A 13,868-nucleotide genomic window follows, 5' to 3' on the forward strand; every position below is an offset into this window, starting at 1 on the left:
ATTAGATGTCCCCTACCCGTTCATAGAAATGTGTACCCCTGATTAACTTTTCCCTCTTCCCCAGTAACATGACCCCTTAGAACACTGAATAGCCCCTTTGATAAGACCATGTGCTCTGCCACCCTGTAAGACCACAGACCCCTCACTTAGCAGACCAGCGGCACAGAAGAGTTATTTCCTCTCTTTCCCCTTTTCTTGGGAGCGCCTGCCCTGTGTGTTTTTGAGCTGCTATAGTCACCTGGTTTCAGTCAGAGTGCATTTAAGGTCCATTATTTTGACGCTCTGTGTTGGTTTAAGTTGGTTTACTTTTGGTTATAGTTTATTGTTATAGGGTTTAGGTTTAGGTTTATCAGGTTTGTTTTGGTTTTGGTTTTAGTTTTTTTTTATCTCAGTTTTGTAGTTTTAACTTTGTTTTTTTTTTGGTCTCATGTTTGTTTCATTTTAAAATCCTTTTCTTAATAAAATAGTTCGCGACTTGTTCTTAGATCCTGGTCTTGTATTAAATTCTTTGTGTCGAGTTGAATCCCCAAGTGTGTCAATTTTCCAGGTTACATGTGCTTCACCCGTGCGACAGTTCAACGATTGCTTCGTAAAGCGCATGCGTAGTAGACCGTCGCACGGGTAACCCGTGCGACAGTCTACTACGCATGCGTACTTAACCTGTGCATGAATATTCGCGCGCGCGTTTGGTAAACAGCAAAAATAACATCTGGCACGTGATGGTGAATGGACCAGTGAGAATTCGGCTTTCGGTCATGAATATGTATGAGGTATAGTAATTGGATTTATACAATTATATCAATTTAACTTTGCTTTTGTTGGTTTATTTTATTATTACTGGAATACTGAAATAATAAAGTTTGTTGTTTTCCTTTTTGTAGACGTCCTTGATTTGTATTTCTTTGGGGTTTACTGACAATATGGCGGGGAATTGTTTAGCCTTGGCGGAGGTTTGCGCTCTCTGAGTGCTTTCTAGTTTCTGTGTTATACTTATCTTTATTTTCTAAAAGCCATAATGAATCACAATAATTTCTATTAATTAAAGTACACATTCATTGGGATGAAATAAAGTAAAAGTAAAGTAAAATTTTCAAGGGTCAAGTTTTTGTTTGATTTTTTTAGCTCCATGGGCTTGACCAACGTGTGAGTGACAGCGGTAGGCAAGTCATAGTGTGTTTTGCATCTTGGCATCAGTGTCGCACCCAGGATTTGGTTTTGTGGGGCTCACAATTATTTTTTTACAAATTTGTTAAAAGTTAAACTTTTTTTCAAGAAATTTTGCCCAAAATTTTTGGCCGAAGAAAAACATTGGGGTTTCTTTTTGGGGACGGCCTATTTTGACGTTGGTGGCGCCACTTACGCCCCAATTATACTACTCGAAAACAGGCCACATTCATATCACCCAAGGCCAACAAAATCCAAAAAAAAAAAACCTTGGCAGGTAGTTTCAATACAGTTGATCTTTGTTCCGGAACAGCGAGCATGCACAATACGGGCCTAGGGTAGCACTGTGGCTTTTGATGGTGCGGCCCATCGTCTGACCATGGTCTGACCCGCAACCTAAAAGGTTCAACCGGGCTGGACGCGTGCAGGGAAGTGCATTGTGCGTGTGAGTTCTCGACACTTAGTTGCATTTTACTGTTCTCGCATTCGATTTAAAGCTGTCAATAATGAACTCAAATTCAAAGTACGCGGAAATTTCCCAACAACCTGATGGCGAGACAGGTGATGGTGCCAACGGGATGAGTGCGGCAGTCTCTCAAGCTTCTTCCTCGGCCGCCGGCTCACTGATTCTCACGGCTGAACAGAAGGAGGAACTCGGAGGATATGACTTCCCCTATGATGGTATCGTGTTGGAGGGCGGAGGGAACAAGGGCCTATCAGCAACGGGGGCGATTCGGGTCAGTATGAGTTTTACGTTGTGCCTACGTTTTTGATCACATTTGTATAAATCCCCAGTTGATGAGACATTGGAACTATTGCAACCAAGTGTGATTCCTTGTTCCCGCAAGGAAAAAAACCCATACTGGGCCACCACTCATATTCCAGAATATGACCTGAAAAGTACCATAATTGTAAATCTGATGAAGAATCACTGTTTAAGGAGAGCAAAAATTCTGTGATAATAGCTGAAATGTTCCGTCATGGCCCATAGACTTTGTGCAAGAGCTCCGAGTGGTGGCCCAGTATGGAATTTTCCCTCCCTTAATCCCGCTCCATTTACATTGACGTAGCCGGGGGGGGGGGGGGGGGCGGGCGGTTAAGGGGTATTTAACCCCCCCCCAATAATTGAAAAGACCGCCCTTTTCCATGTTGCCTTTTTTTCACCATCACTTACTCCCCCCCCCCATATTCACAAAGCGTGCCATTCTTTTGTTAGCAAGTGACCTTTTTCTGAACAACTGCCCTTGTAAAAAAAAATCGTTCCCTTTTTTTGTGCCATTGCGCGGGTGCCTTCGCGCATGTTTCGCCCTAAAAAGCACTCCCGACTTGTAAACAAAGCCATTACATCTCAGGTCCATATTTTTTTATTTATTTATTATTTCAACTGCGTGGCCTATTCAGATGAACCCACTCGTCTTCCATGTGTCCCAGCATACATAAAAGACAATATTATGAACCTGTATCGATATCATGATCGTAGAGTAAACTAGTGTCATCAGCAAATAAACAACAACATATGACACTTGAAGAATAACAATTGTCATAGATGAACATGATAAATAGGAAGGGGCCCAACACCGACGTCATTTTTGAATAAGAATATTATGGTTAACCGTATCATAAGCTTTAGACATGTCTTAAAAATACCCCTACAGAAATTTTCTTATGTTCTGTTGCGTTAAATATATTATTTTCAACAACAAGAAGTACGTACCGTCATTTCAGTCGATCTATTTCTCTAAACCCGAATTGGCAATCTGTGGGAATGTTTACAAAAAAAATCAAACTTTTAACAAAAAAGGTATAACCTTGCCAACCCTAAGCCCATATGGAAAGACACCTGAAGCGATGGATTTGTTTAAAAAAATCAAGTATCTAAACCAATACAATCCCATCCCAATACAGGGAGGCCTTCTCAATAGAAAGTGTGTAGACAATAATTATTGTGCTCAAATTTATATCCTTGTGGAGACACGCACACAATAGGGAACAAAACATTGTAAAGGTCTCCACAAGGCAATTTCTATAGATGAATAGGTCTCCACAAGGTTTTCACGAAATAGATATATGGATTTTACTCAAAAACAAGGAATTTCCAAGGTGGGTTGATCCGTCGCAAATGGAAGAGTTTTAGAAAAAGGATATTAAGTCCGAATTTCAGCCAAGGAAATTAGTTCTGGTTAAAATAAGAGCATTTTGAAACTTCACTTTCAAAATTGAAAACTTTACTACACGAGAACAAAGAAATTAATGTCTCCACAAGGATACAAATTTGAGAGTGTGTGGGTGTTGGGTGGTATGTATAAAAACTAGTAAATGCTAGGAAGAAGCATTTACTTTGGAGTACAAGCATTAAGGACAAGCGCTTAAGCAAATGCTTGATTCCGTATGAATAAAAAACTTTCCTTTACTGTACAGCATTTACTAGACAACATGTAGCAATTGCTTCTTATTGTTTTCATGGACGAATGATTGTCAACAATAGGGTGTGTTGCGTGTGTAGGAACTGTTTACACGTAGGGTAGTACAGCCATATGGTTGCGAAGGGTGATTTTTAAAGGTTACGTAACACTTTATTTTGAAGGAAACTACATGTACACAGACGTGGTCACGTTGACGGGTGAAATCTTTGAAAATTAATTTATCCAGTTTGGAAGACCGTATCTTCATGCAACTTTCAGGATTTATTTCCCCTATAATGATCCAAGTATGTGCTAAAAGTCGTTGTGATATGTTCATTACTTTTCGTTGAAATCGGAAAAATAGGCCTCGCTACGTGCATTTTGAAAATTGTAACACTGGCGTGCGCAATATCTATCAATCTTTTCAAGCCTCACGAATATTCCGGTGTGCAGTAAACAATGGGATAAAAGCCTCCTTCAAAAGTTGTTAATTAACAAATATCACCCTTTTTGCCGGCTTCCATTGGTCAATACCGAGACCCACGCCCTGTCACGCCGAGTGACGCTAATGAATATGCTAATATGCCCGTCATCATCATTTGTGTGCGGGGCCAAAATCGGTCAGCCGTAGCGCCTAGACGGCGCTTTGCTGAACAATGCACATGGGTTGAGTGGGTTGGCAAATAATTTTTTTGATTTTCTTCGAAATTTTCCATGGAGATTGTTCACGTTGTAACACTAGCCTCCGAAGAAACAGATTAAGCTGAAATTCGGACTATACTTAGATGATATGAGTGTTCATTTTTTCGTGAAATAACAAGTGGGATAAATTCCTAGAAATTGGGATAAAAACATACATTTGGGGAAGTTTTCGAACGATTTCTTCCAGACTTGAAGGTCAGCTTTAACAGTAACCAGTATTGAGGTTTCGGCATCAATGACGGCGATTTTTTTTCACTGACATTTAGTTTAGAATTTCTTTTTCAGTTAGAATGTAATATTTCAATCACACCGAGCATATTTTCTGAGAAACACAACGTTCAAAATGCCATGTTTTTGGGGTTGCATGAATTTCACTGCTGCGATATAGCGTCTAAGTACGTAATCGGATTAGTTTTGCCTAACAACGGCGACTCTTTGCGGTTAACAACCATATGGCTGAGTAGTCCAATTCAAGGTGAAACATACAGTACATGTAGTAGTACATAATCCAGCAAAAATTATGAGACGTTTCGCCAGCTGTAGAATACATAAAGTATACTTTCATCATTCATGGAAATTGTAAAGGTCCTCAGTGTCCAATGGCATAAAAATCACAGCATCTCACGGGGAAGAAAATAATCAAAAGAAACGTTAGGCGTTAGCATCTTGCTTGCGACATTTTCACCAAAATTTACAAAATAATCATTAAATACTGGGAAGCGATCACTGATACCGGTACATTTGTAATAAGGATCCCAGAACAGCGATCTAAAAAAATCATCAATAATTCTAGCACGTTCAGTTATCGTATTGGGTAGAGAGAGTACACGATAAACAATTGCCCGTGATATAACGGTAAAAGCACCACTTGGAAGCACTGTTAAACGGGTTGCCAACAAAAAACCCGTAAAATTACGGTTAGTTACAGGTTTCCTAAAATGACGGCTCGTAAATGTAACGGTAATTTGCCGTAAAGTAGCGAAACAAAGTGGGGTGGCGTCGGGGCTGGCTGCAAGGGTAGGGAGGAGTTAGGTTCCAGTTGCGGCAGCTGTGACGAGTGGGGTTAAGCATACGTTTAACAGCTTGTCTTTTACACGCGTGGTGGTTTTCATATCGTTTTAGGTGAAATTTTCCAGTGTAATTCACGAATTTAGCATTCTGATTCGTCTAAATGTAGGGAAATTCGTCTCATGGGGAGATGGGCGTTGAATTGAAAAAGCATGTCGTGTCTTAAAAGAAAGACAGTAAACAGTGAAGCATATACATTGTGTACATTCATGCCTCTTTGTAAAGCCCGAATAATCTGAATGAGTCTGTGACTGGATATTACCGTTCGCAGCTGTACCGGTTAGGCCTAAGTAAAGTTGGCGCTCTTTCGATTTCTGGAATATTTGCTCATGGTGTTCATTGTGTCTTGGCTTGCGTTAACATAACTGTTCAACTCGGAATTCTCGCCTGCAATTTGTGGTTGGATGGACAACTTGAACACAGCCATTTCGTTTGTCAGTGGTCACGGTGATGCTATCGTCATGATATGTGCGGCTAACACGTTAATCAAGGTATGCTTTAAATAACGCTGCAGAATGTATAAAACTTTCTCTATCAACGCGTACAAGAATTTATGCACACAGTTCCCCAATACCTTTCATGTTTTCTACACTGAACAAAATACTCATAATAAAATAACATTAATAAGTGATAGATCGAGGTTCACACACGCAAAATACACAATCGCGATCAGCTCCGGAGCAAAACGGCACTCGTCCGTTCAAAGACAAGGAGACATGTCGACCCTTGGTGTCAAGTCGCCGACTCGGCTGAAGTCTCCCGTGGCTTACTCTTCCGTTGCTGCTTCATCGGAGCTTCTCACAGTTAGGCAGAAAGATGAATTTGTGGGATATGACTTCTGCTTCGACACCATCGTGTTTGAGGGCGGAGGCAACAAGGGATTGGCGGCAACGGGGGCCATTCGGGTCAGTACAGTGCCACATACACTAAATGCACAAATAAACAGGTAGAATTCAGAATCCTCACACCGTATTTTTGTCACCATATTTTACCTTAAAAGTGCAGTAGCGGGTCGGGCGGGTTAGACACCCCCTTTTACAGCCGCTGACTTGTGTTAACTTCACTACTAGTAAAATGGGGCCAATAATAATAAATGGAATTCTAAAGTTTCTAAATGTACATGTACATGTATTCTTAAATTGCTTAAGGCAGTTCAAATTGCCATCGTAGATTTCAAACTAGTGCCTTAGCCCTAAAAGGGCCGGGGCGGAATCCAACACCCCCCCCCCCTCATTTTTGATAACAAAAACATATAATTCGAACCACGGATTGCCGGGCCGCGCAGCGAGAAAAATTACGTGAATTTCCCCATACGTAGTGTACACAAAGCAGAATTACCGTTTTTGCGCATGAATAATTAATTAGTTATAATTCCAAAACCCTTTGACATATAGTCATTAAATTGTTATGGTATGTACCTCATAAGTTGTTCTATGCTAGCCCCATAAATGTGGCCAATTTACTGGACTACCTCCGTAAATAAAGGCCACACTTCCACCATGTACAAAAACATGTCGATACGCAAACGTGTGCAAACGAATCTGGAAATTTCACGAAAAATAGACATCTGAAAAAGGCAGCACTTTCTGATTAGCCTATAAATTTGGTTAAGCATGCTTCTAAAGTAAAAATTAACTACAAACTAAGCCTAAATGTGATAATCACAATTTGACTAAGTTGTACATGTTGTTGTACATGCTTTTGTACATGGTGGAAGTGTGGCCTTTATTTACGGAGGTAGTCCAGTAAATTGGCCACATTTATGGGGCTAGTTCTATGCATATTGAGTTTCATAATTTTTCGTCACTCGATGGCCGAGATCTTAAGGGGGCGTAATCCCCCCCCCCCCGGCTGTGAGATGGTCAAAATAACCCGGCCTTTTTTATTCAAATCTATCCTGGCCGGCCGCTTCATATAAGAATCCCGCCCTTCGTCACTTGCAATTATGTTCGAAAACATTTACGTGAGACTGAGAAACATTTGGAATTTGGTTAGATCACGTTAGTCAAGTCCCTGGAAAAAAAAACCCAGCATAATTATGATGCTGCATGTACACTGCGCCGTTCTCAGATATTGGGGGAGCCGACAGACAAAACAGAACTGTGTTAGGCCATCAACCTAGGGGTTTGGTCAGTGTCAAATGAGGGGAATATTGTGATTTATTTTCAAGGTATGCACCCTTTTAGTTGGAAAATATGTGATAGCATTACAGCGGTGGCAGCTTTTTGGGTGCTATCACTTTTTTTGTAAAAATGGCGGCCAAAACATGCTTGTTACCACATAAAATTAAATCCGGTAACAAGCATCTTAGCGGCCATTTAAAAAAAAAAGATAAAATTCCATCTCATGAAAAGTGATAACACCAAAAAAACTGCCACCGCTCACACTGCAAAGCTTTCTCACATTTTCCAACTCCATATACCTTGCAAAAAATCGCTTTAAACATTTGATGCCGATTGCCCAATTTTTGGGCCGAAGCTGATAGCCTGTGGTGATTTGCCCTGTAGTCAAAGCCATGCATGCGCAGAAGCGACTTCAATGAATGCATGTAAGGATCAATTTGTTTTGATGTGTCGAAACGTCCAAACAATAGTTACATCATACAGGACTTCGCCGTATTCAAGACATTATTGATTTGCGCTTGGATAAAGAAACTGAAGAAGCCATTTTTTTCTTAGACTTCAGAAAAGCGTTCGACACAATTGAGGTTAACTTCAATAAGAAAGCGTTGGGGTTTTTCAACTTTGGTCGTCTCTATTAGAGTGGACAAATGTGTTGTACAGTAACATAGAGAGTTGTGTCACACAAAATGGCTGGTTGTCAAACTATTTCATTGTTTCTAGAGGCATCAGACAAGGCTGTCCTCCATCAGCATTATTGTTTATAATTGCAGAAATTTTGGCTCTGTAGATTAAAGCTAACAGAAACATCAAAGGTATCCAGATAGATCAAAATGGTAACCTAACGGAAATTAAAACCGCCCAAAATGCCGATGACACGACCATCTTTGTTAGAGAATAAACTCCGTCATGGATGTACTAAATGAAGTTGGTGTTTATGAAAAGGTGGCCGGTTTAGAGATTAACCTCAATAAAACAGATGGTCTATGGCTAGGCAAAGGTAATAATAATTGTGATCTTGCCGGTATAAAATGGCCAGTGGACCCTATTAAGTGATTTCGGCAGAAACCAAGAGAAGTTGAGAGAGCTGTATTGGGACAGTAAGGTTACCAAGTTAAAAAGAATCTTGAATGCTTTGAGAACTGTCTTCTGTGATTTAAGTTTGTAAAGTATTATTTATTATGTCACTAAGTACATGTAATGCTTTTGTTAATATTTAATGTTGGAGGAATATGCGAATAATAAAAGGCCTGGAAAGGGCAAAAGAGAAAACAAAATAATAATACAGGACTTGTTATGTAAAGGCTTAACTCTCTACTGTGAAATTTCACAGTAGAAAGTCTCTTATAAAACAAAATCCTGTCTCGGACTTACAATTTATCTGGGCACGGATGACAGAGCACTACCCCAGCTTATTGACGGCTCATTGAATCAGATTCGAATCTTATTTATGAGAGTCTGTGTTTTGTTCTCATCTTGATTCTGTTTCATGACTTGGCAAACGGAATCGGAGCTTACGGGAGTTATGCAATTACGGGCTTCGGAGTTTGGTTGCGATACCGTCCCCTTCCGTCTGAATAATAAGTATGAGCCTTATGCCGACAACCCCCCCCCCTTTCCCAACCCGAGATTCAACAACTGAACAATTCTTTTAAGAGGAGAGTTTTGAGAGAACGATCCCTTTGGGCTCGAAATGTGCTTATCACGAAATGATAATACTGTAGTGAAAAAGATCGTTAAAAAGTAGAATTTGAATGTTAACGCAATCATTGTAAAGTAACTTGGAAAACTTTGCCGGTTATCGTATAATGGGCCTACATGTAAGTGCGCGAAAGAATTTCCGGAGTAGACCTATACCAAATTTTGGCCAAAAAATCGTCGGTACTGATCAGTTACACTCGTTGCTTTTCAAAATGTTTTAAAGTTGAATAAGATCGGACCTGATGTCGCAGTGAACACGGCACCAGTATTATATTGACGGTTATGTACAAAACTCGACGGCTTTATTTACTGCTGGAAATACGTATAGGCCAGCTTGTACAGAGCGCCCTCTGGTCATTGCTCCTCTGTGATACGCGTGAGTAGACGCTTTATACTGTCATTTTCGCTGAGTTTGATAACAAAACCTGTCTAAAGTGAGGGCGCTCTTTGCAAGCTCTTTATGAGGGCCGCTCAAGTCAAAGTTTGTACTCGGTTATGACTTGTGTTAATTATACAAAATAACCATCCTTTGACAAACTGAATTGAAAATGTGTCCCTGCATGCAATGGAAAACTTACAGAGTCTGGGATATTTATATTAAAAATGCAGTATGGACATAATACAGTTGCTCATTAAAAATAGATTTTCTCCTTGTATCACAGGTCCTTGAGGAGCTTGGCTACTGGGGAAACATCAAACGTTTTGCTGGGGCCAGTGCCGGTTCAATGGTTGCTGCTCTTGCGTCTGTTGGATATAACTCGTATGATATCGAGACATTCCTGAGAGGTGATATCACCAAAGTCTTCCTTGGTGAGTAGGCGGGACCCAGTTTCATTGTCGGGGGAGAGCCGGGGGTGGGGGAGGGGGAGGGTGGCTGGTGAGTATGTTTAGGGTAATAACTGACTGGTCGAGTCAGGCAGAATCTTTTGGCCTCTTGAATTTCTTACAAAAACTACATTTAAGAAAAGTTCCAATAGCTTTTTGCCACGTGCTGCATTTCTTTGCAATTCCTAGCCTGGTGCTTGTTTCTCTCCAACCTCTGATCCGCTCTGTTCCAAAAGGAGTGCTAATTCCTACCTTCAGTTTTCCTGAGTACATTTAATTTAGTGCAACTCCATTAGAATTGTGACAGTGTTTTGGTCGTAGGTATTATGCTGTAGTACTCGAGTTAAAACTCGTTTTCGTTTCGTTTAGATATCTAGTATTTTAATGTTTTGTTCCATTTTTTCCCCTTCTCAGCAAGGCAAGCTTGGCTGCATGGCTTTTCTCCGTGAACTCATTGCTGAGAACAAGTTGGTGCGCAAGACACGAACTGCATGGTGGTAAATCATGGTCAATCATCCGCCTTTTTGCGTTAAAGCTTGTTGAAACGCTCACCAGTTTAGCTTGTTCTAGGCTATGTTATAAGCGAGGACGATGACACTTATCATTGAGGCTATGAAACGCGTGGTGAACTTGATCTTGTACGTTAGGTTTTGACAAGAGTGCTCCTACATAAAGTCCCACGCAGTGTAATTTTACGGAAACTATTTTGGTTTTTAAGGACTCAATTTCTTTCACAGTTAGGTAAAATTTTCAATGTTTTTCCTTCAAAGTTCAATAATTAGAGGGTTTTTTCTTTAAAATCATTTGTATCATCACAATTTATTGACAGTAAAATGTAAAGTACATGTTCTTTCAAATTGGTATACTAACGATACTGGGTTTCATGGCTTTGTAGTTTTTTCTTTATATAGCACTGGAGATGTAATCCTAATTTCTGTGATGAAACTTGTCTTGTTTACAAACGTTTTACAAGGAATATTCAGAGTAAGTTGTGTAGTAAAATTGAATATCGTATACCGGGCTTATAATTCGGGGCGTGTGGTAAGATTTATATAATTATATCAATTTACTTTTGCTTTTGTTGGTTTATTTTATAGGTTTTCCCGGTTATTTTAACATAAGTATCACACGAATTCCCTCGATACTTTAATTTCGTCCCAGAACATTGCCAAGCTCACTTCTTAAAAGCCACCACTAAATTTCATTCAACGTTCAATATAATTCAAATTTTAAGCATACCGATTCGTCCAAAATCTTTGAAGTTCGTCTCTTGTAGCAATCGGCGTTGAATGACAAAGCAAATTCGTTTTTGTCATTAACTTTAACGTTTTGGTCATTTTAATTCTGATCGTGCACTCTCCTCATTCTCTAGCCCACGAAGTCCTATAAATTTCGGGGTATTTCTGAGTTGTCTTGACACTCGTTGTTGAGACTCGGTCTGGAAAAAAAAGATGGCTACCAGTGGAGGGCTTCAAAGAGGTCGATACAATTAGGTTTCAAACGCGGACAGAGGTCGCATCATACATAGACGCTTTCGAAGGAGATGAACACGACTATCTGACCGTTGCTGACACTCTTGGCGTGAAGCGCCAAACTGCTCGCAGCATCGTCTTAACTTACCTTCGTGAGAACAGAAGAGATGCTCTACCAAGAGGAGGGAGAACACGTTCAGAAACGGATCAAGAAATGCAGAATTACCTTCAACAGTTACTGGATAAAAACCCCTTGTTAACCTCGGGCCAACTAAATACGACAACGGCTCCCTGATAAACCACGTATTGCAATAAATACATTAGCACGGACTATAGTCGGCATGTTGATCACGCTCAAGCTAGCTCAGAATGTATCTCAAGCCCGTACGCTGACAGAGTGATCCTACAGCGACAAGAATATGCCAAGTGGTTCTTAAGACAAGGCGTCGTTGGTCACTGCATCTCCATCGATGAATGCGGATACAACATTTGGACGCGACGTTCATATGGGAGAGCAGTTAGAGGACAACCCGTTCGCAGAGTGTTGCAAAACCAACGTGGAAAAACTGCATCGTTACATTTGCCATATCTCCTGAAGTCGGACTTGTCCATCATGCCATAAACCTGCACACCACAACACGTGCGTCAATTGAAAAATTTCTGCAGGAAAAAGTTGAAGCCTGCCAGGAAATGTTTCCCCAAGAAGAGCACTTGTACTTCATCTACGACAACGCAAGGCCTCATGTTCTTGCTGAACTGCCACCCTGCACCAGGGAATGAGAACATTGAACTGACGCGGCTTCCCCCCATACTCCCCATTTCTCAATCCTGTTGAAAATGCACACTCCTGCTTCAAAGCTTGGGTAAAAAGACTCTTACGACTTACCGAATGGCAAATAAGGATATCTGACCCCCAGGCTGCTGCGAATGAAGGCTTGACCATACAGGGATGGAGGGTATATACGCCTACTGGTGGAAGCTGCTCAACATAATGTGGATGAGATAACACCCAACAAGTGCCAAAGATGGTACAATCACTCCCAAACCAAGATGCATGGCCAGAGAGGAGATTGAAGGCTGAAAAATGGCATTATGAAGATATCGTTTAAGTTTACGTTTCTAAGTGTCGTGTAACAATGCAAATACTGATAAAAAATGAACATAAAATTGTCCTTTGTCTCTATATAAATATATAATGAATAAAACCACAGAAGTTAGGTTTGTATATATCAAAGAGCAACAACGAAGTTGTTTGATCTTAATGCTTAATTTTCATGCCATGAGTAAAGAGCATTAATATGACAGATCTATTCCTGATTCTAATGTTAATTGTGAAACACAGAAAAGAAGATTCTAAAACAGAAGCTTGGCTACTTTTATTTACATATAAGGAAATCTATGTTGAAATTACAATTTTAGTAATGCGCACACTTCTTCCAATAAGTCCAAAGATTGGACACATTTTTTAATCGTTATGTTAATTGTGAAACACAGTAAAAGAGATTTTACATTTATAGCTTGACTACTTTTATTTACTCATATAAGGAAATAATTATATGTTGAAACTATAATTGTAGTAATGCGCACACTTCTTCGAATAAATGCAAAGATAGGACACAGTTTCTAATCGTAACGTTTAAGTCACTAGAAACGACATGTAATGACAGCGACAGCGATTTTGGACGAATCGGCATGCTAAAAATTTGATTTATACTGAACGTTAAATGAAATCTAGTGCTGGTTTTTTGAACTTCAAATTGAGAAGTGAGCTTTGCAATGTTCGTGGACGAAATGAAAGTATCGAGATCGGGAATTCGTGTGATACAGATGTTAAAATAACCGGGAAAAACTATATTACTGGAATTCTGAAATAATAAAGTTTGTTGTTTTCCTTTTTGTAGACGTCTTCGATTTGTATTACTTTGGGATGAATATAAGCCCTGAAAACCTTACAATGCGCCCTGAAAATGGGCACATAACCGCACATTATTCGTAGTTTGCATAATGGCCGGTTTTGAAGAGCGCCACCTATTTTGGGAAATGGGTCCCCGTTGCCCCCCCCCCCCCCCCCCCCCCCCCCCCCCCCGATCCGCCCTTGAGTTCACATTTCTTTTTTCTATGCCTTGGGATGAAATGAAGTAAAAGTAAAGTAACACGTTCAAGGACACACGTTTTTGTTTGATTTTGTTTAGCTCTATGCCTTGACCAACGGGTACGTGACAGCGGGTGCGCCACTCAGGTCCGTGTACATACCGTCCAATCAGTTACCGTTTGAAAATCGTCAAAAGAAAAAAGGAAAACGAACCCTTTACCGTTTACCCAATTATAATCTTGGTGTAGGAACAGAAAAAGCAAATCGTTTACCAGTTACCGGTTATGCGTCTGGAAAAGGAAATCAGAAAAACGAAATTCTT

General features: G+C 40.2%; 1 protein-coding gene across 1 annotated transcript; it reads left to right on the forward strand.

The window, feature by feature from the left end:
- The first annotated feature begins 6,025 nt into the window (after positions 1–6,025).
- On the forward strand, positions 6,026–11,215 carry LOC119744871. The gene is made up of 3 exons (XM_038221056.1): positions 6,026–6,241; positions 9,820–9,967; positions 10,397–11,215. The coding sequence occupies exons 1-3, from the start codon at positions 6,053–6,055 to the stop codon at positions 10,429–10,431; spliced, it is 372 nt and encodes a 123-aa protein (XP_038076984.1). The 5' UTR covers positions 6,026–6,052; the 3' UTR covers positions 10,432–11,215.
- Positions 11,216–13,868: the final 2,653 nt, after the last annotated feature.

This window comes from Patiria miniata, unplaced genomic scaffold (assembly GCF_015706575.1).
Source record: "Patiria miniata isolate m_02_andy unplaced genomic scaffold, ASM1570657v1 HiC_scaffold_7, whole genome shotgun sequence".
Taxonomy (NCBI): domain Eukaryota; kingdom Metazoa; phylum Echinodermata; class Asteroidea; order Valvatida; family Asterinidae; genus Patiria; species Patiria miniata.

Coding starts and splice junctions, on each gene's coding strand:
- LOC119744871 (XM_038221056.1), top strand. CDS start 6,053: ATGTCGACCCTTGGTGTCAAGTCGCCGACTCGGCTGAAGTCTCCCGTG. Junction 6,242..9,819: donor CGGCAACGGGGGCCATTCGG/GTCAGTACAGTG, acceptor CTTGTATCACAG/GTCCTTGAGGAGCTTGGCTA. Junction 9,968..10,396: donor TATCACCAAAGTCTTCCTTG/GTGAGTAGGCGG, acceptor TCCCCTTCTCAG/CAAGGCAAGCTTGGCTGCAT.